The 27,802-nt window shown below is 44.7% G+C and overlaps 1 protein-coding gene across 1 annotated transcript in view; it reads left to right on the forward strand.

Moving 5' to 3' along the window:
- filip1l (filamin A interacting protein 1-like) overlaps positions 1-27,802 on the forward strand; it is a 118,968-nt gene that overhangs the window by 49,684 nt on the left and 41,482 nt on the right. The window contains exon 4 of the mRNA XM_060911145.1: positions 20,790-23,553. Coding sequence (XP_060767128.1) covers positions 20,790-23,553 — 2,764 coding nt within the window. The remainder of the gene's footprint in view (positions 1-20,789; positions 23,554-27,802) is intronic.

Below are 27,802 nucleotides of genomic sequence, written 5' to 3' on the forward strand. Positions count from 1 at the left end.
CTGGGCTTTGACTAGGCCATTCCAAGACATTTAAATATTTCCCTTAAACCATTCCACTGTAGCTTTAGCAGTATGTTCAGGGTCATTGTCCTGCTAGACCATGAACCTTTGTCCCAGTCTCAAACCTCTGGCTGACTCAAACAGATTTTCCTCCAGAATTGCCCTGCATTTAGTACCATCTATCTTTCCTTCAGTCCTGACCAGCTTTCTTGTCCCTGCAGATGAAAAACATCCCTACAGCATGATGCTGCCACCACCATGCTTCATTGTAGGGATGGTGTTCTCAGGGTGTTGCTCGTCTCTTTCATACATAAAGACCCCTCCTCACACTGTCATCTGGCTATGGCCCTTCCAGGTCCTGGAGACATGCTTCCATGCTATTGAGGGAGAAGTGACATGGATGTTCCAGGAAGGGGAACCCACCAGCCACTGGTCCAGTTTAATCATTGTAGTATCTCAGGCTGATAGAAGTCTTCAGCTCTGCAATAACTTCAGGAAATTGTTCAACAGCTACCCCCTCCCATGAGTTGATGACCCCATTGTAAGGCAGAGTTTATGTCCACTCTGGATCTGGTGAGGAGCTACTGGCAGGTGTCTCTCACACCCAACGCTTGGGTGTGAGCACTGCCAGTAGCCATTGTTAGTACAGGGTTCTCCCCTACAGCCTCCACAGGGCTCCAGCCACTTTTCAAAGGCTCACAGATGTTGTCTTGCAGTCCCACTGCCAGTATGCAGCAGTCTACATTGATGATGTGGTCATTCACTCCACCATCTGGCAGGACCACCTTCACTATCTCAGAGAGGTGCTGTCCAAACTCTGCAGAGCTGGGCTGACTACCAAGGTACTGTACCTCTGTGAGCCAAGTGTCATCTGGGGCTCACAGAGGTACAGTACCTTGGCTATCACCTCAGCTGAGGCCTTCTGAAACCACAGGAGTCTAAGGTGGAAGCCAACAAAAGTTATCCCTGTCCCACCACCAAATGCCAGGTACTTGCCTTCTTGGGGTGTGTGATACTACAGACAATTCTAACTTCTCCTGTTTAGCCTAGCCCTTTCAGATCTCATGAGGAAAGGTAAACCAGAGACGGTCCAGTGGAATGAAGAAATCAAATGGGCCTTCCAGTACTTCAAAGCAGCACTGACTAGCTCCCCAGTGCTCAGAAGCCCAGACTTCAGCTTCCCTTTCCTGGTCCACATGGATGCCTCAGAGACGGGCCTGAATGCTGTTCTTAGGTTCTCAGATCTTTGACAGAGAGGAACATCCCACCATGTTTGCCAGCCATAAGCTGACCCCACCTGAGTGGTGCTATGCTGCCACGAAGTGAGAAGCATGATCATCAAGTGGGCAGTGGAGAAACTTCACTACTCTTGTGCAGGACATCACTTCACACTGGTCACAAACCATGGGCTGCTCCAGTAGATGTCTCTAGCCCAAGATTCCAACAGCTGGGTAACTTGGTCATTCCTTTTTCTGCAAGACTTTTCATTTCAATTCATACATTGTGCAGGGGTTGAGATGGGTTTCTTATGTTTGAATGCATTGTTTGTTTTGCACCAAACATAACACTTTTCATTTAAACCAAAAGGTTTAGATTCACCAGTCACATAACATTCTTCAAATAGGTTTCTGGGTTAATTCACATGGTCTTGCGTAAACTTCAGACAAGCAGCAACACTATTTTTTGGAGAGTAGTGGTTTCCTCCTGAATATCTTGTCATGCACATTGCTTTTGGTCCAGGGAGTGAATTGGTATTACACCCCAAGACTTCTCTTTTGAACTCCCCTTTTGAACAACAACCCATCAATAGCACTGAAGGAGGAGAGGCAGTAATAATGACCTACCTCATTACACCTCAGTATAAATCCCAGGAACTCACAAACATCAGTGAGTTATCATCAGTGGGCGTTAGATTCACAGTTAGTTCTGAGACCTTCAGAGTCATGTTTTCAGTTCTTAATTTTGGCTGATCCTACCTCAATCTCAACCAAGTCTCCACTGCAAGAAATAGACTCAGGAGAATTTTTCTATCAACTATTTTCTCTACATTTATTCTATACATTTTTCAATGCCATGTACATTATTTTTATTGTATTGATGCATACCTTTCTTATTATTTAACTCTGTGTGTTGTACTGATGTTCTCTTGTCACAAATGAGTTCTAAAAACTATAAGCATGAACGTAATTTGAAGTAAATCAAATATCCTTCAGGTAATAGACAAATTATAACTACAACACATTACTTATCTTGGTGATGCAACCATCATTAAGTCCTTTTTCATGCAGGGTTTCCATTAGCCAGGAAATACCAGTTGTCAGTAACAGCACTGAAAACCTGAGTTTGGAGCAGCTTCCAAATATGGCCGGTCCAGACTACACTTCAAGAGCAACAGTGCCCCGTCACCAGAATTCTAATCACTTGACCTGCAGCCAATTACCCCACAATCACCAACATCATATAAGCTCAGCAGTCACAAGCACTCCTCACAAAGTATCATCCTGTGTCCCGTACCTGATGTTACCAAGCCTTCTGTTTATCTGACTGACTTCCTGTGAAGACTCCTGTTCCTGCTTTCCCGACTTCGTCTTCTCATCTGCCCTGCACTGCGCTGTTTGCTGATCACTTGACCCATGTCTGTTTCCTGACTATGATTTCTGATTCACATTTTTGCTTTGCCTGCAGTTTGCGCCGCACCCACTCTCCCCTGCGTTTGCATCCATAAGTGCCTGCGATCTGATACCAGTAAAAATCCTGTGTGAATGACAAATGAAAATACATAGTTTTAAAGTAAGTAAATATTTTCTTTTTGTTTTTCCTGAGAAAATAAGACAGTTAGCAAAGTACAGATCTCAGCAAAATCACATCAAGTTTGCTGATAACATGACTGTGGTTGATCTCCTCAGTAAGAACGATGAGTCAGCATATAGAGAGGAGGTACAACGGTTATTGGACTGGTGCAGAGTCAACAACCTGTCTCTGAACATGAACAAAACAAAAGAGATGGTTGTTGGCTTTAGAAAAACACAGAGTGACCACTCTCCACTATACATCAATGGCTCACTCATGGAGAATGTCAAGAGTACCAAATTCCTTGGTGTTCATCTGGCAGAGAACCTTGCCTTGTCCCTCAACACCAGCTCCATAGCCAAGAAAGCCCAACAGCGTCTCTACTTCCGATACAGGCTGAGGAAATCCCATCACCCATCCTCACAATATTCTACAGAGGGACTAATAAGAGCATTCTAAGCAGTTGTGTCAGAGTCTGGTTGAGGAATTGCATTGTCTCGGCTCACAACACCCTACAGCGATTGTGTGTGTGTGCGCGTAGGGGGTGGGAAGCAGGAAAGATATTGCACTTTATATTGCACATTATATTGCACATTGTCTGGTATTGCTTCTTGTTAGGCTAGGCTACTGCTCCTTCCCGTCCTCTGTCCTCCTGTTACCCCTCCTCCCCCCAGAGAGGAGTTGTACAGTTTGATGGCATGAGGGACAAAGGAGTTTTTGAGTCTGTTCGTCCTGCACTTGGGAAGGAGCATTCTGTCACTGAACAGGTTCCTCTGGTTGCTGATGATGGTGTGCAGAGGGTGACTGGCATCGTCCATGATGTTCAATAGTTTGTCCATAGACCTCTTCTCTGCCACCATCACCAGAGAGTCCAGCTTCATGCCGACCACAGAGCCGGCCTGCCTGATCAGTTCATGTGAGGAAACCCACCAACATCCCAGAGTTGAAACTGTTCAATGGGATAAAATTCCTGGAGGACAGGTGAGAAGCTCATTGGAGTCTCTCTCTCCTCCATCAAGGACATTTACATTACATGCTGCATCCAGAAAGCTACAGTGGTACTTGAAAGTTTGCGAACCCTTTAGAATTTTCTATATTTCTGCATAAATATGACCTAAAACATCATCAGATTTTCACACAAGTCCTAAAAGTAGATAAAGAGAGCCCAGTTAAACAAATGAAACAAAAACATTATACTTGGTCATTTATTTATTGAGGAAAATGATCCAATATTACATATCTGTGAGTGGCAAAAAGTATGTGAATCTTTGCCTTCAGTATCTGGTGTGACCCCCTTGTGCAGCAATAACTGCAACTAAACATTTCCGGTAACTGTTGATCAGTCCTGCACACTGGCTTGGAGGAATTTTAGCCCATTGAACAGCTTCAACTCTGGGATGTTGGTGGGTTTCCTCACATGAACTGCTCACTTCATAGTATAGGAGCCTGGTGAAGGACTTTGCTGTGTGGTGCAACAGGAACCATCTGCAGCTCAACACCTCGAAGACCAAGGAGATGGTCATTGACTTTGGGAGGTCCAGACCAAGGTCACGACCAGTTCTGATTGAGGGAGTCAAGGTGGAGGCTGTGGATTCCTACATGTACCTCGGGCTGTGGCTGGACAGCAAGCTGGACTGGACTTGTAACACCAATCACTTATACAGGAAGGGACAGAGCAGGCTATACTTCCTGAGGAGGCTGCGGTCCTTTAACATCTGCAGGAAACTCCTGTGTATATTCTATCAGTCTGTGGTCACCAGTGTCCTGTTTTACACCGTGGTGTGCTGGGGGGGCAGCACATCCAAGAAGGACACATCCAGGCTGGACAAACTGATCAGGCAGGCCGGCTCTGTGGTCGGCATGAAGCTGGACTCTCTGGTGACGGTGGCAGAGAAGAGGTCTATGGACAAACTATTGAACATCATGGACGATGCCAGTCACCCTCTGCACACCATCATCAGCAACCAGAGGAACCTGTTCAGTGACAGAATGCTCCTTCCCAAGTGCAGGACGAACAGACTCAAAAACTCCTTTGTCCCTCATGCCATCAAACTGTACAACTCCTCTCTGGGGGGAGGAGGGGTAACAGGAGGACAGAGGACGGGAAGGAGCAGTAGCCTAGCCTAACAAGAAGCAATACCAGACAATGTGCAATATAATGTGCAATATAAAGTGCAATATCTTTCCTGCTTCCCACCCCCTACACACACACACACACACACACACACACACACACACACACACACTTACCCTAACCCCACTTCTCCCCCCTTTCCCCCTTCCTCTCTTCCCCATATCTTATTCTTTTATATTTGTATATGTCTCGTCTCGTCTCGTCTTCTTCCGCTTTATCCGGGACCGGGTCGCGGAGGCAGCAGTCTAAGCAGGGAAGCCCAAACTTCCCTTTCCCCAGACACCTCGGCCAGCTCCTCGGGAAGAACACCGAGGCGTTCCCAGGCCAGCCGAGAGACATAGTCCCTCCAGCGTGTCCTGGGTCTTCCCCGGGGCCTCCTCCCGGGGGGACATGCCTGGAACACCTCCCCAGGGAGGCGTCCAGGAGGCATCCGAAAAAGATGCCCGAGCCACCTCAGCTGATTCCTCTCGATGTGGAGGAGCAGCGGCTCTACTCCGAGCTCCTCCCGAGTGACTGTGCTTCTCACCCTATCTCTAAGGGAGCGCCCAGCCACCCTGCGAAGGAAACTCATTTCGGCCGCTTGTATCCGCGATCTTGTCCTTTCGGTCATTACCCAAAGCTCATGACCATAGGTGAGAGTCGGAACGTAGATCGACCGGTAAATTGAGAGCTTCGCCTTTTGGCTCAGCTCCTTCTTCACCACAACGGACCGGTAAAGCGACCGCATCACTGCGGAGGCTGCACCGATCCGCCTGTCGATCTCACGCTCCATCCTTCCCTCACTCGTGAACAAGATCCCGAGATACTTAAACTCCTTATATTTGTATATGTAAATACTTAATTTATTTTAATTCATCAAGAAGTTTTTCTCTATTCCTTTTCTCTGATTATCTGTAATGATGCTGCTGGAATCTTAATTTCCCTGAGGGAACCCTCCCAAAGGGATCAATAAAGTTTAATCTAATCTAATCTAATCTAATCTCTAATCTTCAGGTCCTTCTACAACATTCCGATTGGATTAAGGTCAGGACTTTGACTTGGCCATTCCAAAACATTAACTTTATTCTTCTTTAACCAATCTTTGGTAGAACAACTTGTGTGCTTAGGGTCATTGTCTTGCGGCATTACCCACCTTCTCTTGAGATTCAGTTCATGGACAGATGTCCTGACTTTTTCCCTTAGAATTTGTTGGTATAATTCAGAATTAAATGTTCCATCAATGATGGCAAGCCATCCTGGCCCAGATGCAGCAAAACAGGCCCAAACCATGATACTACCACCACCATGTTTCACAGATGGGATAAGGTTCTTATGCTGGAATGCAGTGTTTTCCTTTCTCCAAACATAATGCTTCTCATTTAAACCAAAAAGTACTATTTTGGTCTCATCCATCCACAAAACATTTTTCCAATAGCCTTCTCGCTTATCCAAGTGATCTTTAGCAAACTGCAGATGAGGAGCAATGATCTTTTTGGAGAGCAGTGGCTTTCTCCTTGTAACCCTGCCATGCACACCACTGTTCTTCAGTGTTCTCCTGATGGTGGACTCATGAGTATTAACATTAGCCAATGTGAGAGAGGCCTTCAGTTGCTTAGAAGTTACCTGGGGTCCTTTGTGACCTCGCCGACTATTACACACCACTCCTGGGGAGGGTAACAATGGTCTTGAATTTCCTCCATTTGTACACAATCTGTCTGATTGTGGATTGGTGGAGTCCAAACTCTTTAGAGATGGTTTTGTAACCTTTTCCAGACTGATGAGCATCAACAACACTTTTTCTGAGGTCCTCAGAAATCTCTTTTGTTTCTGCTATGATCTGGTCTCATCTCATCTTCTTCCGCTTATCCGGGGCCGGGTTGCGGAGGCAGCAGTCTGAGCATGGAAGCCCAACCTTCCCTTTCCCCAGATACCTCGGCCAGCTCCTTGGGAAGAACACCGAGGTGTTCCCAGGCCAACCGAGAGACATGTCCTGGGTCTTCCCCGGGGCCTCCTCCCAGGGGGACATGCCTGGAACACCTCCCCAGGGAGGCGTCCAGGAGGCATCTGAAAGAGATGCCCGAGCCACCTCACCTGATTCCTCTCGATGTGGAGGAGCAGCGGTTCTACTCCGAGCTCCTCCCGAGTGACTGTGCTTCTCACCCTATCTCTAAGGGAGCGCCCAGCCACGCTGTGAAGGAAACTCATTTTGGCCGCTTGTATCCGCAATCTTGTTCTTTCGGTCATTACCCAAAGCTCATGACCATAGTTGAGAGTCGGAACATAGATCGACTGGTAAATCGAGAGCTTCGCCTTTTGGCTCAGCTCCGTCTTCACCACGACAGACCGATAAAGTGACCGCATCACTACGGAGGCCGCACCAATCCGCCTGTCGATCTCATGCTCTATACTTCCCTTACTCGTGAACAAGATCCCAAGATACTTAAACTCCTCCACTTGAGGCAGGACTTCTCCACCAACCTGGAGAGGGCAAGCCAACCTTTTCCGGTCGAGAACCATGGCCTCGGACTTGGAGGTGCTGATTCTCATCCCAGCCGCTTCACACTCGACTGCAAACCACCCCAGTGCATGCTGAAGGTCCTGGTTTGAAGAAGCCAACAGGACATCATCATCTGCAAAAAAAGCAGAGATGAAATCCTGTGGTTCCCAAACAGGATTCCTTCTGGCCGCTGGCTACACCTAGAAATTCTGTCCTTAAAGATTATGAACAGAACCGGTGACAAAGGGCAGCCCTGCTTGAGTCCAACATGTACTGGGAACAGGTCTGACTTACTGCCGGCAATGCAAACCAGACTCCTGCTCTGTTCGTACAGGGACCGGACAGCCCTTAGCAAAGAGTCCCGAACCCCATACTCCCGAAGCACCCCCCACAGAATACCATGAGGGACATGGTCGAATGCCTTCTCCAGATCCACAAAGCACATGTGGACTGGTTGGGCAAGCTCCCATGACCCCTCAAGCACCCTATGAAGGGTATAGAGCTGGTCCAGTGTTCCTCGACCAGGACAAAAACTGCATTGTTCCTCCTGGATCTGAGGTTCGACTATTGGCCGAATTCTCCTCTCCAGTACCCTGTAGTAAACCTTCCCTGGGAGGCTGAGAAGTGTGATTCCCCTATAATTGGAGCACACTCTTCAGTCTCCTTTCTTAAAAAGAGGGACCACCACCCCAGTCTGCCACTCCAGAGGCACTGTCCCCAACCACCACGCGATGTTGCAGAGGCATGTCAGCCAAGACAGCCCCACAACATCCAGAGACTTGAGATACTCAGGGCAGATTTCATCCACCCCCGGTGCCTTGCCACCGAGGAGCTTGCTAACCACCTCAGTGACTTCGGCTTGGGTAATGCACGAGTCCACCTCTGAATCATCAGCCTCCGCTTCCTCAATGGAAGACGTGATGGTGGGATTGAGGAGATCCTCTAAGTATTCCTTCCACTGCCCGACAATGTCCCCAGTCGATGTCAACAGCTCCCCACCCGCACTGTAAACAGTGTTGGCAGAGTACTGCTTCCCCCTCCTGAGGCACCAGACGGTTTGCCAGAATTTCTTCAAGATAGTCCTCCTCCATGGCCTCACCGAACTCCTCCCAGTTCCGAGTTTTTGCCTCCGCAACTACCCAAGCTGCGGCATGCCTGGCCTACCAATACCTGTCAGCTGCCTCAGGAGTTCCAGAGGCCAACATGGCCCAATAGGACTCCTTCTTCAGCTTGACAGCATCCCTTACTTCTGGTGTCCACCACCGGGTTCAGGGATTGCTGCCACGACAGGCACTGGAGACCTTGCGGCCACAGCTCTGAACAGCCGTATCGACAGTGGAGGCAGAGAACATGGTCCACTCAGACTCAATGTCCCCCGCCTCCCTCAGAAGCTGGGAAAAGCTCTCCCGGAGGTGGGAGTTAAAGACCTCCCCGACAGAGTGCTCGGCCAGATGTTCCCAGCAGACCCTCACCATACGTTTGGGCCTGCCAGGTCTGTCCGGCTTCCTCCTCTGCCAGCAGATCCAACTCACCACCAGGTGGTGATCAGTTGACAGCTCAGCCCCTCTCTTCACCTGAGTGTCCAAGACATAGGGCCAGAGATCCGATGAAATGACAACAAAGTCGATCATCGACCTCCGACCTAAGGTGTCCCGGTGCCACGTGCACTTATGGACACCCCTATGCTCGAACATGGTGTTCGTTATGGACAAACCGTGACTAGCACAGAAGTTCAATAACAAAACACCACTCGGGTTCAAATCGGGGAGGCCGTTCCTCCCAACCACGCCCCTCCAGGTATCACTGTTGTCACCCACGTGAACATTGAAGTCCCCCAGTAGAACAATGGACTTCCCAGTCTGAGCACCTCTCCGTACCCCTCCCAGGGACTCCAAGAAGGCCGGATACTCTATACTGCTATTCGGCCTGAAGGCACAAACAACAGCAAGAGCCCTCTCCCCAATCCGAAGGCGCAGAGAGGCGACCCTCTCGTTCACTGGGGTAAACTCCAACACATGGTGGCTGAGCCAGGGAGCTATAAGCAAGCCCACACCAGCCCGCCGCCACTCACCATGGGTGACTCCAGAGAAGTGGAGAGTCCAGCCCCTCTTGAGGAGCTGGGTTCTGGAGCCCAAGCTGTGCGTGGAGGTCAGCCTGACTTTCTCTAGCCGGTACATCTCAACCTCCCGCACAAGCTCAAGCTCTTTCCCCCCCAGCGAAGTGACATTCCATGTCCCAACAGCTAGCTGCTGTGTTTGGGGATCAGGTTGTCGAGGCCCCTGCCTTCGACTGCCGCCCAGTCCACACTGCACCAGTCCCCTACAGCTACCTCTGTGGGTGGTGAATCCACAGGAGGTCGGGCCCACATCACCGCTTCGGGCTGAGTCCGGCAAATGGCAAAGGCCTGGCCACCAAGCGCTGGCATATGAGCCCCAGCCCAGGGCCTGGCTCCAGGGTGGGGCCCCGGCTGTGCCATACCGGGCGATGTCATGGTCCTTGATCGATTGTTATCCATAAGGGGTTTTGGTGAACTGCTCTTAGTCTGGCCTGTCACCTAGGACCTGTCTGCCTTGGGAGACCCTAACAGGGGTGTAATGCCCCCGACAACATAGCTCCTAGGATCATTCAAGCACACAAACCCCTTTGTGTGTGCTATGATACACTTCCAAAAATATGTGTTGTGAAGATCAGACTTTGATAGATCCCTGTTCTTTAAATAAAACAGGGTGCCCACTCACATCTGATTGTCATCCCACTGATTAAAGACACCTGGCTCTAATTTCACCTTCAAATTAACTGCTAATCCTAGAGATTCACATACTTTTGCCACTCACAGATATGTAATATTGGATCATTTTCCTCAATAAATAAATGGACCAAGTATAATATTTTTGTCTCATTTGTTTAACTGGGTTCTCTTTATCAACTTTTTGGACTTGTGTGAAAATCTGATGATGTTTTAGGTCATATTTATACAGAAATATAGAAATTTCTAAAGGGTTCACAAACTTTCAAGCACCATTGTATGTCTGCCAAGACACATCAACCTCAAAATCAACGCACTTGAACCTAGGATAAGACAAAAGCTGTACACCGAAGTTCATCAAAATCCGTTCACTACTTTTTGACTTGTGTTGGGAACAGACAAAAAAAATCCTGGCTCTGCAAACATAGTCTATCTGAATCCTGAATCCACATACATATCTGAATTTGCATCGAAATCTAATCAACTGTTCATTGACCCATCTTTCTTCAAAATTTCCTCTAAACCAGTTCACTACTTTGACTTGCATTGGGAACAGACAAACAAACAAATGGAGGTGAAACCATAACAAAGTTGGTGAAGGTCATAAAATGTTCTTAATAGCCATAGCATAAAGTAATATTTGTTATCAGAACATTATCTTGTTCTCAGCTGTTTAATTAACCTTAAACATTATTCATTCATTAATTTGGTCGCCCTCAGGCGGGCGACCACCAGAGATTTCCAAATCTTTGTGTCAGCCATCAATGAAGCTATCTCACTGGTGTGGGATGTTCCAGTGTCTCTCTTCAACGTGTCAATATATGTTGTTTTCGGTCTGCCTCTCTTCTGATGTCCGTGTGTAGGGTCCCAAAGCACCAGTTTCTGCGTGCTCAGCTCTGAATGGCGATAGCAGTGGCCAGCTAGTTGTAGTCTACGTGAAGCAATTTTATCACTGATTGCTGGTAGCTCACCATAGAGCTGCTCATTTGGTGTGTGGCTGCTCCAGTGGATATTTAAAACTTTCTGGAGCATTCTAGTGTATGACCCATTCAGTGATTTTTCTTGAGTCTCTGACAAAGTCCAGCTCTCACACCCATAAAGTAAAACTGATTTGATAGTGGCTGTGAAGAATCTAATTTTCAGACCTCTACTCATATTGGACTTCCATATTTTTGTCATACCATTCAGAGCTTGCCAGGCTTGTGCTTTTCTTACACTGATGTCTTTTTCTGAGCTATCAACCCATGACCCCAAGTATTTAAAGTCATCTTTCCATTCAAGTTCACTACCATCTAATGTATGTATTGGATTAAGATCTTTAATGTTGTAAGCAAGTGATTTTGTTTTCTTAGCATTTAATCCAAGTCCTACTTTTTTTACATTCTTTTTCCACTCTTAGCAGCAATTCCTGGGCTTGTTCAATCTCATCTGATAGTAAAGCTATGTCATCCGCAAAGTCTAAGTCAGTCAAAACTTCTTTAGGATGTCTTCGAGATCTTCTGGGGATGATGGTAAATCCCAGGTCTTCTTCTTTACCAGCCATAGCTCTTCTTAAGGCATAGTCTAGAACGATTATGAATAGGAAAGGAGCTAGCGTATCACCCTGTAGTACTCCAGCAGTGATGTTAAACATCTCTGTTTCTCCATCTGGAGAGATCACTTTGGCCTTTGTGTTGGTGTACATTTTCTCAATTGCTTGCAGTAGGTTTGGTGGAATCCCATAAGCTTTGAAAATACGCAACATTTTTCCTCGATGTATCGAGTCAAATGCTTTTTTGAAGTCAATAAAGGTTATTATAGCCTTGATGTTTTTAGCTTTGACTCCCTCTATTATTCTTCTGAGTGTTAATATTTGGGCCACAGTTGATCTTTTGGGGCGGAAGCTTTTCTGATTTATTTTGAGTTGGTTGTCAATTACAACTCTAATTTGGTTTAAGATCAGCAGGTTAAACATTTTGGCTATTATACAGAGCAGGCTGATTCCCCTGTAGTTATCAGGCTTTGACAGGTCCCCAGATTTCGGCACAGAGACGATATTCATGAACGACCATATATCGGGTCGGTCATTCTTAGTCAGAGCTTGATTGCAGAAGTCTAGACATATGTCATCAAAGTCGCATAGCTTGAATACTTCAGGAGGTAAGTCATCTGGCCCAGCTGCTTTCCCTATTTTTAATGAAGATTTCACTTTCCTAAACTCTTCCATGGTGAACAAGTTATCATTGATCTCAAGGTCTTCAAACATGTTTATAATTTCTTCATCTGGGTCTTCTACTTCTGGAGTATTACCAAGGAGATTCTTGAAATGGGAGAACCACATGTTCACCCATTCTTTAGGACATGATCCCGCTACTTGTCCTTCTTTAGCTCCTTTCCTACCAGTGATCTCATTTACTGTCTATGCCTCGCCATATTTTTGGGCACCATGAGCTGCTTCAATGTTACGTATTTGTGCCTTGATTTCACCCTCCCTCACTTGATCGTACACTTGATATAAATTCCTAATTGCCTGAGACCAGGTTTCCTTATCTTCATCAGTGTTGGTGTTTTCATACTGTCTCTGAGCCATTAGTGCCTCCTGGTGGGCTGTAGCCACTCTTGTGTTTGATGACCTAAGAGATTCATTCCTTTTTGCTTTCCTAGGCAGGCATTCATCCATAGCTTGACAATTGGCTTTAACAAACTTTTCATACTTCACCCCATTATCCTCATCTTCCAGGATTTGGTACCTGTTTTTGACAGCAACTGTGTACTTCCGCTGCAACTCTAAATCAGTAGAGAACTGGTGCCAGTCATATTTTATCTTCTTGTCCGTCTTGGATGTTCTGAGGCTCAGTCTGATTTTGGCCCAAACTACCCGGTGGTCAGATCCCAGTGTACTGAACGTATTATGTGCTTCAGCATTCTGGATACTGTTCCTCCATTTTCGACGAACTAAGAAGTAGTCCAGTTGTCTTGGTGAACCTGATGCCCTGTCTCTAAAGGTCCAAAGTTTTCCTGGTCGCTTTTGGAACTGTGTGTTGACTGCTATCAGGCTGAACTCTGATAATAATTCACCAAGGTATTTTCCATTCCTGTTAGTTTTATCATAATATGTGAATGGTGTGTCATCTGATCCTATTCTTGCATTAAAATCACCAACACATGCAAGAAAGTTATGTGGCGGGACATCCTGAAGAGTGTTTCTCAGTTTGTCATAAAATTCCTCGACTTCCTCTTCATCTGCACAGTTGGTCGGTGCATATACAACAAGCACTGTAGTTTTAGGATTGCCATCAAATTCGGCGATCATAATTCTTTTGCTGATACTGTTTACTTTAAAAAGAGCTTTTCTTGCTTTCTGACCTAATATTAGGCCGACTCCACCTTGGGAAGCTTGTGCTTCATTTCTCCAGCCTGAGGATGTAATCAAATAGCTGGGACTGATCTTTCTGAACTCGATAGGGTCATCATGAATGATGCGATGCTCTTGAACTCCCAGTATTTCAATGCCTTGGTGATGGTTACGATGCTCTAGTTCCATAACTCTGTGCTCTTCTCTTAAAGTGTTTGCGTTGAATGTTCCCATGAAAAGTGGTTTCTTACAACGCAAAAGGACCTTCACACGTTGGCTATTCTCAGACATTTCCCCCCGTGAAACACGGTTTACGGATGCGTCATCATTCTGTTGATCTGAGGATCGATTAGCTTCTGTATAGAAGGCTGAATTCCTGCTCACTCCCGGAGCTGGAAGTACAGTATAGGGTTTGCTAATTCTGGTAAATCCATAGTGGTTGTCTAACAAAGCTAATAATTCACAAGGGACGCCATGCCTCAAGTGAATACTTTGGGCCGAACTGGTATGAAATCCTTCTTTCGCCCCCATTTTATGACACAAGCAGGGTCAGTAGCTTCTTACTCTAACAAGAGAATAACGCAGGAAGCACTACCTAACGGGTACTCACCAGGTTTGAGTACATACACGCCATAACCCCAGCGAGGGAGGCTGAGGGTGTACTGTCACTTGCCCAAGGTGAGCACCCAGACTAGTGGAGGGAAGGAGGCATCTTACTTCTCCATTCTAGACCAGCTCCAAGCTGGGTCTAGCCACTGCTACTAGCTACTTAAACATTAAGTAAAATTAAATATTAATTTTACTTGATGTCATTTTTGTATAGCCCAAAATTTGTGTTTTCTCTCAGCAGTGGTAATTAACATTGCCCAAAATTATACTAATTTATCTCATAAACTGCATTATTCCTGACACTATGACAAATACCAAAAATTACTTTGTAAAAAAATACTTTTTCATTAACTACAAAAATTTGCATAATAAAAAGTAATTATTCCAGCATGGAAGCCAGTCCAACCCCTCTTCAGGAAATTGGTTCCAGATCCTAAGCTATGCGTTGAGGTAAACCCAACTATATCTAGTTGGTACTGCTCAACCTCACACACAAGCTCAGGCTCCTTTCCCACCAGAGAGGTGACAATCCATGTCCCAAAAGCCAGTTTTGTCAGCAGGGGATCAGTATGCCAGGGCCTCCGCCTTTGGCTGCCACCCGATCCACAGTGCACCGGACCCTTATGGCACCTCCTGCAGGTGGTGGGTCCACAGGAGAGTGGTTCCGTGTTGCTCATTCGGGCTGGGCCCGGCTGGGCCCCACAGACATAGGCCTGGCCCCCAGGCATTCGCCAACAAGCTCCTCCCTCAGGCCTCCAGGGTGGGGCCCCGGTATCCCTGGTCCAGGCGAGGGTACTTGGATACCTGTTTTTTCTTTCATAAGGGTCATTTTAAACTTCTCTTTGTTTGACCTCTCATCTAGGACCTGTTTGCCTTGGGAGAACCTACCAGGGGCAATTGCCCTGACAACATAGCTCCTAGAATCCCTGAGGCACGCAAACCCCTCCACCATGTTAAGGTGGTGATTCAAGGAGGGGTACAGTACACATTGTTTTACTGGGGGACTTAATGCTCACCTGGCCAATGATGGTGAAACCTGGAGGGGTGTGATTGGGAGGAATGGCCTGCCTGATCTGAACCCGAGTGGTGTTCAGTTGTTGGACTTCTGTGCCATGCACGGTTTGGCCATAACAAACATCATGTTTGAGCATAAGGGTGTCCATAAGTGCACATGGCACAAGGAAAGCCTAGGCCGTAGATCGATGATTGACTTTGTCATCGTTTCATCTGATCTACGACCGTATGTCTTGGACACTTGGGTGAAGAGAGGAGCAGAGCAGTCAACTGATCACTACCTGGTGGTGAGCTGGATTAGGGAGGAGGCCAGATAGACCTGGCAGGCCCAAACGCTTAGTAAGGGTATGCTGGGAACATCTGGCGGAGGCTCCCGTCCATCGGATCTTCAACTGCCACATCCGGCAGAGCTTCAACTGCATATCGGGCAAGGGTGGAGACATTGAGTCTGAGTGGACCATGTTCTGCACCTCCATTCCTGAGGTGGCTGTGCAGAGCTGCGGCTGCAAGGTTGTTGGTGCCTGTCGTGGTGGTAATCCCCGAACCTGGTGGTGGACACCTGTGGTGAGGGGAGCCATCAAGCTGAAGAAGAAGTCATGTCAGGCTTGGTTAGCCTGTGGGTCTCCAGAGGCAGCTGACAGATACCAACAGGCCAAGTGGAATGCAGCTCTGGCGGTCACTGAAGCAAAAACTCGGGTGTGGGAGGAGTTAGGTGAGGCCATGGAAAGTGACTTTCAGTCAGCCTCGAAGAGATTCTGGCAAACCATCTGGTGGCTCAGGAAGGGAAAGCAGTACTCTGTCCCTACTGTTTACAGCGAGGATGGAGTGCTGTTGACCTCAACTGGGGACATCATCTGATGGTGGAAGGAATACTTTGAGGCTCTCCTCAATCCTACCTTCATGTTGTCCGAGGAGGATGCAGAGTCTGAGGGTGCTTGGGAGGACTCACCCATCACAGGGGCTGAGGTTGCCAAGGTGGTTATAAAGCTCCTCGGTGGCTGGGCTCTGGGGGTGGATGAGATTTGTCCTGAGTTCCTGAAGGCACTGGATGTTGTTGGGCTGTCTTGGCTGACATGCCTCTTCAACATTGCATGGAGGTCGGGGACAGTGCCTCTGGATTGGCAGACTAGGGTGGTGGTCCCCCTTTTTAAAAAGGGGGACTGGAGAGTGTGTTCCAACTATAGGGGGATCACACTTCTCAGCCTCCCTGGGAAAGCCTATGCTGGGGTGCTGGAGAGGAGAGTCTGGTCGATAGTTGAACCTCAGATTCAGGAGGAGCAATGCAGTTTTTGTCCTGGTCGTGGAACACTGGACCAGCTCTTTACCCTTGCAAGGGTACTGGAGTGTGCATGGGAGTTTGCCCAACTGGTCTATGTGTTTTGTGGACCTGGAGAAGGCTTACGACCATGTCCCTCATGGTGCCCTGTGGGGGGTGCTTCAGGAGTATGGGGTTCAGGGCCCACTACTGCAGGCCATTTGGACCCTGTATGACTGGAGCAGGAGTTTGATTCGCATTGCCAGCAGTAAGTGGCACTCATTCCCAGTGCATGTTGGACTCCGCCAGGGCTGCCCTTTGTCACCGGTTCTGTTCATAACTTTTATGGCCAGATTTTCTAGGCACAGCCAAGGGGCAGAGGGTGTCCAGGTTAGTGGCAGCAGGATCACATCTCTGCTTTTTGTGGATGATGTGGTCCTGTTGGCTTCATCAATCTGTGACTTACACCTTGCACTGGGACGGTTTGCAGCTGAGTGTGAAGCAGCTGGGATGAGGATCAGCATCTCCAAGCCCGTGGCCATGGCGCTCAGCTGGAAACGGGTGGAGTGCCTACTCTGTGTTGGGGGAGGTGCTACCTAAAGTGGAGGAGTTTAAGTATCTTGGGGTTTTGTTCATGAGTGAGGGTAAGGGGGAGCAGGAGTTGGACAGATGGATCAGTGCAGCGTCAGCAGTGATGCGGACGCTAAACCTGTCTGTGGTGGTAAAGAGAGAGCTGAGCCAAAAGGCAAAGCTCTCAATTTACTGGTCCATCTACGTTCCCACTCTCACCTATGGTCACGAGCTATGGGTAGTGATGGAAAGAATGAGATCGTGGATACAAGCAGTAGAAATGAGTTTTCTCCGCAGGGTGGCTGGGCTCTCCCTTAGAGACAGGGTGAGAAGCTTGGTCATTCGGGAGATACTCAGAGTAGAACCGCTGCTCCTCCACATTGAAAGGAGTCAGTTGAGGTGGTTCAGGCACCTTGTTAGGATGCCCCCTGGATGCCTCCCAAGGGAGATTTTCTGGGCATGCCCCACCGGGAGGAGACCCCAGGGCAGACCCAGGACATGCTAGAGAGATTACATCTCTCGGCTGGCCTGGGAATGCCTTGGTATTGCCCTGGAAGAACTGGTGGAGGTGGCCGGGGAGAGGGAAGTCTGGGCTGCTCTGCTTAGGCTGCTACCCCCATGACCTGGATCTGAATAAGCGGTAGAAGATGGATGGATGGATGGATGGATGGAAAAAGTAATTACAAAAATTATATTGGCTTTTTTTGGTAAGTAAAAGTGCCAAAGAAATGTACCAAAGCAGAAACTCTGATCTCGTTCTTTTCTCTTTCATTATTTTGTCCATTCAACTGGTGCAGTTTTAATAGATATTGAGTAATTTCATTCCTAAAATACAGTTAGTGTTTGATTTAATAGTAATGATTTACCCCCCTCGCATACCTTACTATGAAATCCAGTGACGCTCTCTCAATAGCAAGGCCAGATTCCATTGAAAATATCTAATACATCTAATACCTGCATTCTTCTCTCTCATACATACTGCATACATTTGAGGGATTCAGCACAAAAAAAAAGTGAAGTGCAGCTGACTACATTTTTTTTATTCAATGTCTGAAACTTTTAGACTACTTAAATCTTTGGTTTAAAAAATAAACAAACAAATAAATAAATGAATAAAACTTTTTGGAAAGCTTGACTTTTTATGCAATTGGGATTCTTTGTCATGTCCACCTGGTAAGCCTGACCATAGCACATATGTCAGGAACATATTCATCAACTTTCAGTTAGACAGGACTTTTGTGACATTGCAAATTTTCCAAGTGTTTGAGAATTCGATCAGTATCACTTAAAGTTGCATTTGGAAATATTTGTTAAGATTAGTTCTCTCACTGATAAGTAGGAGAAGTACAACATTGGAATGATTTTGTACTCCTTGAATCTGCCTCCCATTCCCATCTGTGTGCACAAAATATGCCCCTATCTGCAGTGGCCAGTGAAGTTCAGCTACCCACCTAATCATGTTACCCAAGCACTCTTCATTCAGCATCATTTTTATCAGTACATGCATCAAAATTTTATGTTGTGTAGCTTCACTGTCCTGCTCATCTTTATGCCATTCCACCTATGGTACAATTTTTGTATATTTAATAGAATGCAGGGGCGGCGCGGTGGTGTAGTGGTTAGCGCTGTCGCCTCACAGCAAGAAGGTCCTGGGTTCGAGCCCCGGGGCCGGCGAGGGCCTTTCTGTGTGGAGTTTGCATGTTCTCCCCGTGTCCGCGTGGGTTTCCTCCGGGTGCTCCGGTTTCCCCCACAGTCCAAAGACATGCAGGTTAGGTTAACTGGTGACTCTAAATTGACCGTAGGTGTGAATGTGAGTGTGAATGGTTGTCTGTGTCTATGTGTCAGCCCTGTGATGACCTGGCGACTTGTCCAGGGTGTACCCCGCTTTTCGCCCGTAGTCAGCTGGGATAGGCTCCAGCTTGCCTGCGACCCTGTAGAAGGATAAAGCGGCTAGAGATAATGTGATGTGTGTGTGTGTGTGTAATAGAATGCAGAATAGAACTGGGACATAACTATCATGAAATATAATAAATTTTGGACAGGATAAATATAATCAATACAATTATGAGGTCATATGACTTATTAGTGGGACCATTAATAAAATCTGCTGCTTTCAACACTAATCATCTACAGGGTCTTGCAAAAGTATTCAGCCCCCTTTGTGTTTGTCCTGTTTTGTCATATACAAGCTGGAATTAAAATGGATTTTTAGGGGGTTAGCACCATTTGATTTACACAATGTGCCTACAACTTTAAAGGTTAAAATTGTTGTTTTATTGTGACACAAACAATAAGATTAAAAAAAAACAGAAATCTGGAGTGTGCACAGGTACCCCCCCCCCCCAAAAAAAAAAAGTCAGTACTTTGTAGAGTCAACTTTTGCTGCAATTACAGCTGCAAGTCTCTTGGGGTATGTCTCTATTAGCTTAGTACATCTAACCACTGGGATTTTTGCCCATTCATGGCAAAACTGCTCCAGCTCCTTTAAACTAGATGGATTGCATTGGTGTACAGCAATCAAGTTATGCCACTTATTCTCAATTGGATTAAGGTCTGGGCTTTGATTAGGCCACTCTAAGACATTTAAATCTTTCCCTTTAACCCTCTCCAGTGTAGCTTTAGCAGTATGTTTTGGGTCATTGTCCTGCTGGAACGTGAACCTTCGTCCCTCTCACAAACCTCTGGCTGACTCAACAAGGTTTTCCTCCAGAATTGCCTTGTATTTAATCCCATCCATCTTTCCTTCAGTCCTCACTAGCTTTCCTGTCCCTGCAGATGAAAAACATCCCTGCAGCATGATGCTATCACCACCATGCTTCACTGTAGGAATGGTTTTCTCAGGGTGTTGGGTTTTCACCACACATGGCATTTCCCATGATGGCCAAAAAGATCAATTGTAGTCTCATTTGACCAGAGAATCATTTTCCATGTGTTTGGGGAGTCTACCACACGCTGCTGGGCAAACTCCAAACGTGTTTTCTGAAGCAGTGTCGTTTTTCTGGCCACTCTTCCATAAAGCCCCACTCTGTGGAGTGCACTGCTTAAAATGGTCCCATGCACAGATACTCCCATCTCTGCTGTAGATCTTTGCGACTCCTTCAGTGTTATTTTTGGTGTCTTTGTTGCATCTCTGATTAATGCCCTCCTTGCCTGGTCTGTGAGTTTTGGTGGGCAGCCTTCTCTTGTCAGGTTTGTAGTGGTGACATATTCTTTCCCATTTTGCTATAATGGATTTAATGGTGCACCCTGTGATATTCCAAGTTGGGATATTTTTATAACCCAACCCTGATCTATACTTCACAACTTTGTCTCTGACATGTTTGGAGTGCTCCTTGGTTTTCATGTTGCTTGCTTAGTAGTGTTGCAGAATCAGGGTCCTTCCAGAACAGTTTGATTTATACAGATGACATCATGTGACAGATCATGTGACACTTTGATTGCACACAGGTGGATCTTAATCAACTACTGAATTGTTTGGATCAGCTCTTATTTAGGGGTTTTATGTGAAGGGGGGATAGCTATGCACACTCCAGATTTCTGGATTTTTTTTCATCTTAATTATTGTTTGTGTCACAATAAAACAACAATTTGCACCTTTAAAGTGGTAAGCATGTTGTGTACATCAAATGGTACAAACCCTCCAAAAATCCATTTTAATTCCAGCTTGTAATACAACAAAACAGGACACACACCAAGGGGGATGAATACTTTTGCAAGACACTGTACCACCATATCTTACAGAAGATATAGGATCTTTTACTTGTCTGCTATGTTTTCCCCCCCATGGACTACACTGATGTGTTTGCAATGTCTGACATGTTTTCAATTGTCCATTTTGATGTTTGTATTTTTTTTTATCAGATTGAAGCTACTCAGTGATCAAGAAAAGACTCACCAGGAACAAAGAGAGGAAGAGAATAACAGGAAAGTCACCAGTCTTAAAGACGAACTAACTAAACTGAAGTCATTTGCTCTCTTGGTTGTTGATGAACAGCAGTGTGTCAAAGAAGAGCTGGCTCAGCAAACTACAAAGGTTCAGGAGCTGCAAGCTGCTGCCAGTGAGGCCCAAGAAGAGCTGAACTCTGTGCAGATCAGAGCACAAAGAATGGAAAGGAAAGTACTGCACTTAGAGGCTGAATTACATGACCAGGCTGTTCAGTTCTACCAAGAACAGGAAGCCATGTGCACCCAACTGACTGACGAGAACAGCCAAAACAGGCACCTGCATCAGAAACTGTCTACACTTTGCCAAGAGCTGAATGAGCTTGAAGAGTCCAACAAGGCCCTTCACAGGGCAGAAGAGGAACTCCAGGAGTTACGGGACATAAATAGCAATGGTGAGAGTGGAAACTTTAGACTTGTGTCAGAACTGGAAGAGTTAAGGAAAAGAGTGATAGAAATGGAAGGAAAAGATGAGGAATTGAACAAGATGGAAGATTTGTGTCACGACCTCAAGAAGAAGCTGGAAAGGGAGTCCATCCAGAATCACAGCCTGAAAGCAGAGGTGGACAGCCTGAATCACAGAATTATGGAGCTTGAAAAATTAAAAGATGCCTTTGGAAAGAGCAATCAGGAATGTAGCTCACTCAAGTGCAACCTAGAAAAAGAAAAGACAGTAACTAAACATATGTGCAATGAACTAGATAATCTGAGAGTAAGGATCAAGGAACTAGAAGCTGCTGAAGGTCTATTAGAGAAAACAGAGTGGACACTAAAGGAAGATCTTACAAAATTGAAAACACTAACAGTAATGCTTGTTGATGAAAGGAAAACAATGGCAGAGAAACTGAAGCAACTGGAAAACAAGGTTCAAAATAGCACTGATAAACTTCAGGCCGAACAGAACAAAGTCACATTAGTGACCGAGAAGCTAATTGAAGAAAGCAAGAAAACTTTGAAGATCAAAGTGGAGATGGAGGAAAAAATCTCTTTTACCACCAAGGAAAGAGATGATCTTAAGACCAAGTTAAAAGCTGAAGAAGAGAAAAACAATTCCCTTCAGTTCAAAGTCAGCACGATGAAGAAGAGGCTTCAGTCCTTGGAGGCTGTTGAAAGGGAATTTTTGAGGAACAAAGCAAAACAAGATAACATGAAGGGACCCATCCAAAATGGTTTTCACCAAGAAGACAACAAAGTAAAAGGTTTAATACAGGAAGTAGAATGGCTCAGGAGGAAGCTCAGAGAGAAGAATATGGTTGAAGATGATCTCCAAAAGACACCCAATGAGGGTGAATCCTTGGAAAAGCAATGCTCCAATGAAAAAGTCCTAATGGAAGAATTAGAGATTTCAAGGAAGGAGCTTTCTAAATACCAACTGGCTGAGGAGGAAAATTTCAACCAAGAACACATTCTATATAAGCAGCTGAAAGAGGAAGAGAGTAAATCCAGTCATCTGACCAAAGAAGTGGAAATATTAAAGGAAAAGATACACAGTTATATGGGCACAGAAGAGTCCATCTGCAATAGGAAAACAGAATATGCAACTCTCCAGAGAAAGCTTACCCAGCAAGAAGTCAGAAACAAGGAACTTGCCAGGGAGAAGGAGAGCTTAACAAGAGAGCTGGAGAGATACCGTCACTTTAGTAAGAGCCTCCGGCCTGGAATGATTGGGAGACGGTTCTCAGACTTACAAACCTCTACAAAGGAGGTTCAGACTGAACCAACAGATAGCCCTACACTGACTCATAAAAACCTTAGTCTTCTAAAACAACATGTGAATTGGAAAATATATGAGGAGAGGAATCAACAGTATGAAGCCAATTATGAAGTTAATGCAGTTAAATGTAGTCCCTTACTCAAAAACAGTAACAACCACCAGAACAGCACAAAGCAAATTAGAAATCCTCTTTTAAAGAGTTTAGAGAAACAGCAGCTTATTAATTGCAAAATGCAAACCATACAAAATGGAGCTTACATTCAGCAAGGGGATATGTTAATCACCCATAATCCAAGTCAACATCTCCACATCAAGGTGACACCAGCCCATAGCCTTAACACAGCTACTCTTGAGATTACAAGTCCTACTACAGAGAATATGGAGTCTACTGCAGCAATCCCAACAAGTGGTTGCACCACAAAACAACAAATTTACATTGTCCATAATGCACCAGTCTTACCACAGAATAATAAGAGTTGTCCTTCCACTGAAAGCCCTTCCACACCTGAACAATCAATCTCACCTCTTACTATGACAACTTATTCTCAAACGGTTATTCCTGAATTCACCAGTTTGTTTTCAGCAGACAGCACAAAGTCACCAACTGAGATAACAACAATCACAACAGGAGTTTCTGATAAAGCACAGGAGACAGAGGTCAAAACAGGTCAAACTCTGTTTTGTGTAACACCACAAAGACAAAATTACTGGCATGTGCATAGGTATAATAGCTCAACCCCAAGTGTCATCACCAATGAAGACAACAAAACTCACATTCACTTTGGCATCCCTTACCTCCAGACTATCAACAGCAATCCAGAACTCCCCAGGCCCTGCTGTTCTCCTGGGCAGGAGCAAAGAACCTCAGTATTATCCAGTGATACTTCAGCCAAGTTTAACAGCAAAATTGCAAGTAGCACCAGGATAAAGCCTGCTTCTACTCCAATCCCACAGCCTTCAAAAATTACAGTAAGTCGTGTCTAGAACTGACCAAGACTGTACACCCATATACTATTAGAGCTGTAACAATACACTCTAGTCATGATTTGATTCGATTTGCGAATTTGATTCAATTCAATTCTTAAAATATTTTGAACAAAATTTTATTGAAGGAAAATTATGACTGAGAAGACACCTTTTCTATTTCTGCAAAACAATGTCCTATTGTGTCTGCATTAAACAAAATAAATAAATAAATAAATAAATAAATAAATAATAAAACTATGCTACAAGAAGGACTTTAATGTTTTAAACAAAATGAACTACAGGTTCACAATATTAGGAAAATAAATTAATACATTTATAGATTCTCCCAAAACTCAGACTGATAAAGTCTCTGACCAAGGGAAAATGATGGAGTGAAACATATTACCTGTAGCAGCACCTGAGGCATCATTTTAAAACCTACATACAGCTTCAAAGTCACCAAAATTGCCAAGGTTCCATGACATTTCTTGGACAATGTAGATCCCAGCCTTACGTGGTACATAAATTGGTCATGTAACCATATAACCTTTAATGCATGTTGATCATTGTGATCTGGAGCCATTGGGCCCAGCATGCTCTCTCGATATTTAATTCTATGGTTTGTGCAGATTTGCACATTAATTGCATAGTTCATAGAATGCTGATTTCCAAAATGTGAATCACACATTCCCATAATACACATTGGCAAATTGTTGCATTGCATATGTTGGTGACCAGTGGGATTTGGCTTATTCCAAATTATATGTGTATGACCTAAACATGATTGCAATTTATAAAAATTTTGATGAAAAAGGGGGGAAAAATCCAAGAATTCAGTGTGTTTGCTTGGCTGATTTACTTTCACCTGCTGCTGTTATATGACTCCAGTCATAGCCTTTATCCAAACTTTCCACACATTTTAATCAATTAAGAGCAAGAATATATGTGCATTTTCCAATTATCCAGTGGAAACAAGCCTTGGAGTTGATACAATATTGAATGAATCCCCGAATATATTGAATGAAACTTTGAATATATTAAATGAAACTTTGAATATATTGAATGAATCCCCGAATATATTGAATGAAACTCTGAATATATGGAATGAACCCATACGAAAAAGAACAGTAAAGAACTTATAAGAATTTACCACTGTCTTAGTAGTAAATCCTTATAAATATAAGGATAAATCCTTATAAGGATTTATAAATAAATATATATGCCATGTATGATTTACTCCTGAAAGTGGCCCATTTTGCATTTTCCTCATACAAATTTTTTATGAAAATCTAGTAAGTGAACATTGTGCATGGTTTTTACAGATAATGTGTATGATGAATTACACCGTCTTTGTATGCTTCATGTAATGTTTGTAGTTTTAAATTATATTTTACAGTTTAAAATGTACATGCCTTTTATATGTAAATCCAACACAAACATATGTGGATTTACATATAAAAGGCATATACATTTTAAACTGTAAAATATAATTTAAAACTACAAACATTACATGAAGCATACAAAGACGGTGTAATTCATCATACACATTATCTGTAAAAACCATGCACAATGTTCACTTCATACATACTAGATTTTCATAAAAAATTTGTATGAGGAAAATGCAAAATGGGCCACTTTCAGGAGTAAATCATACATGGCATATACCTATATTTATTTATAAATCCTTATAAGGATTTATCCTTATATTTATAAGGATTTACTATTAAGACAGTGGTAAACTCTTATAAGTTCTTTACTGTTCTTTTTCGTATGGGAATCCCCGAATATATTGAATGAAACTCTGATTATAATGAATCCCCGAATATATTGAATGAAACTCTGAATATATTGAATGAATCCCCGAATATATTGAATGAAACTCTGAATATATGGAATGAAACTTGGCTGACGTCATGACGGCACTGCCGCCGTCCTGCACCAAAAATGAGTCAGTCGGCTCGGGATTTGGTTGCGGCTATTTTAAACAATAAAGACATTGTTAACACTCTGGCTAATGCTTGTGGTTTTATTAGTGTTTACTTCTTTTATGTGCAACGAAGCTACGGTGACAAAGTCATTTCCCTCGTGGATCATATTTGTATAACGGTATTTTCTGTATATAAAACTAATTTGTAAATTTTGTTTGTTGAGTTTTACAGCGTTTCTCAATATACTCTAATACTCTCCTCTGAGTCAAAGTTTTTCTTGGGACCTGTTGTCTGTCTGCCGAGCTGTGGGAGCGGGGGCAGAATACAAAGTTTCATTCCATATATTCAAAGTTTCATTCAATATATTCAGGGATTCATTCAAAGTTTCATTCCATATATTCAGAGTTTCATTCCATATATTCAAAGTTCCATTCAATATATTCAAAGTTTCATTCCATATATTCGGGGATTCATTCAATATATTCAAAGTTTCATATTCGGGGATTCATTCAATATATTCAGAGTTTCATTCAATATATTCGGGGATTCATTCAATATATTCAAAGTTTCATTCAATATATTCGTGGATTCATTCAATATATTCAAAGATTAATTTCCTGAACGGCATGCCATAATATATATATATTTTTTTTGATAGGACAGTGTAGAGAGACAGGAAATGAGCGGGAGACGGGGAGGGATCGGGAAATGACGTCGGGTCGGAATCGAACCCGAGTCCCCGGATTTATGGTATGATGCCTTAACCATCTGAGCCACGACACTGAATATCTCTAACGCAGATCTTGCTGGTGACTTAGAAAAATTTCTTTCTCAAGATAAAGATCAATAGAAAGAGAAAAATGCTGCCTCAAGCGAGTTCCAGGACCTCGCCCAGGAGTTTGCCACTAATGAGAAAACAAGCCCACCAATCGATGACGATCTGGTGAAAATCATAGGTGGTCTCATCAATGACAGACTACCCAGAGCAAAACTCGACAAGCTTACTGACAAATATGCCAGACCAGAAAATTGTAAGCTCTTACTGGCTCCTAAGATGAACAGGACTGTGTGGACTCAGCTTAAAGGCAACACCAAGAAAGCAGATACTGGAATGCAGAGATGTCAACGGATGTTTTTGACTGCAGCTTATGCTATCCTTGATGCCTCGAAAACAGCATCCGGAGAAATGAAAACCAAACTAGTCCATGCTTTGGTGCTTATCCTGTCTAGCAATAGAGAAATCAATCTGAAGAGAAGAGAGCTGCTAAAGCCAGATCTCAATGCCCAATACAATGCTTTATGCAATGCCTCAACTCCTATTACAACAGAGTTGTTTGGTGATGACATGGGGAAAGAAATTGATGCAGTGACCAAAGCAAACAAGTTGGGAAAAAAGCTTATACCCCCTAGGAAGAGTCACGGTTCACGCTTTCAGCCCTATGGCCAGGGAAGGTCTTCAGATTGCTTTGGCTCAGCGAGGGGTCGTTGTCGTTATGGCGGCCGAGGAGTCAACAGGCCTTTTTTAGGGGAAAGATACGCCGACTGCAGGAGGACGTCGGCGAAGTCCGCATCCTACAACAAGAGCACTCAGAATTAACTCCTCCACAACAGGTCAGCTATGATAACTTGATAAATATACTACTTGGGTCACAACAGCCTGCTCCTCTATGACCCGCCACGCCTACTTAGATCAAAAGGTGCAGGCTATCTGCTGGTACCTCGTATAGTGAAGGCTACATCAGGGGGCAGAGCCTTTTCTTACAAAGCCCCACTGTTATGGAACAGCCTTCCAAGTAATGTTCGGGAATCAGACACAGTCTCAGCATTTAAGTCTAGGCTAAAAACATATCTGTTTAGTCAAGCCTTTTGTTAATGGTGTTTGAGGTAAAGGAGTAGATCTGGAGGGTCCTCAGACATAGAGTGTTTTGGTAAACTGGGATGTATGGATGCTGTCAGTCCCCACTCGCTTGCTCACTCGAGTTTGTTGACGGTGCAGTGGCTGGCTGCTTTATGTCCCGGGGCTCCCTCATGCCTGTGTTACCTTCTGGCTCTCTCCTTTTAGTTATGCTGTCATAGTTAGTTGCCGGAGTCCCTGCTTGTACTCGGTGCAATATGTATACTGTTCCTACTTATTCAGGTGACATTGGGCATACCTAACCACCTGTGTTTTCTTTCTCTCCCCCCCCACTCCAAATCTGTCCCTCTGAGTTACATGGAGTCAACAGGAAATCTTTTGGTGGAGACGGTGGGGACCTCGACTGGCTATCGTAGCCTGCAGGGAATCGGCCGTCAGACATTCTGTCGCATGTCCCAGACCCGGTGAA

The sequence above is a fragment of the Neoarius graeffei genome, chromosome 27 (genome assembly GCF_027579695.1).
Source record: "Neoarius graeffei isolate fNeoGra1 chromosome 27, fNeoGra1.pri, whole genome shotgun sequence".
Classification (NCBI taxonomy): Eukaryota; Metazoa; Chordata; class Actinopteri; order Siluriformes; family Ariidae; genus Neoarius; species Neoarius graeffei.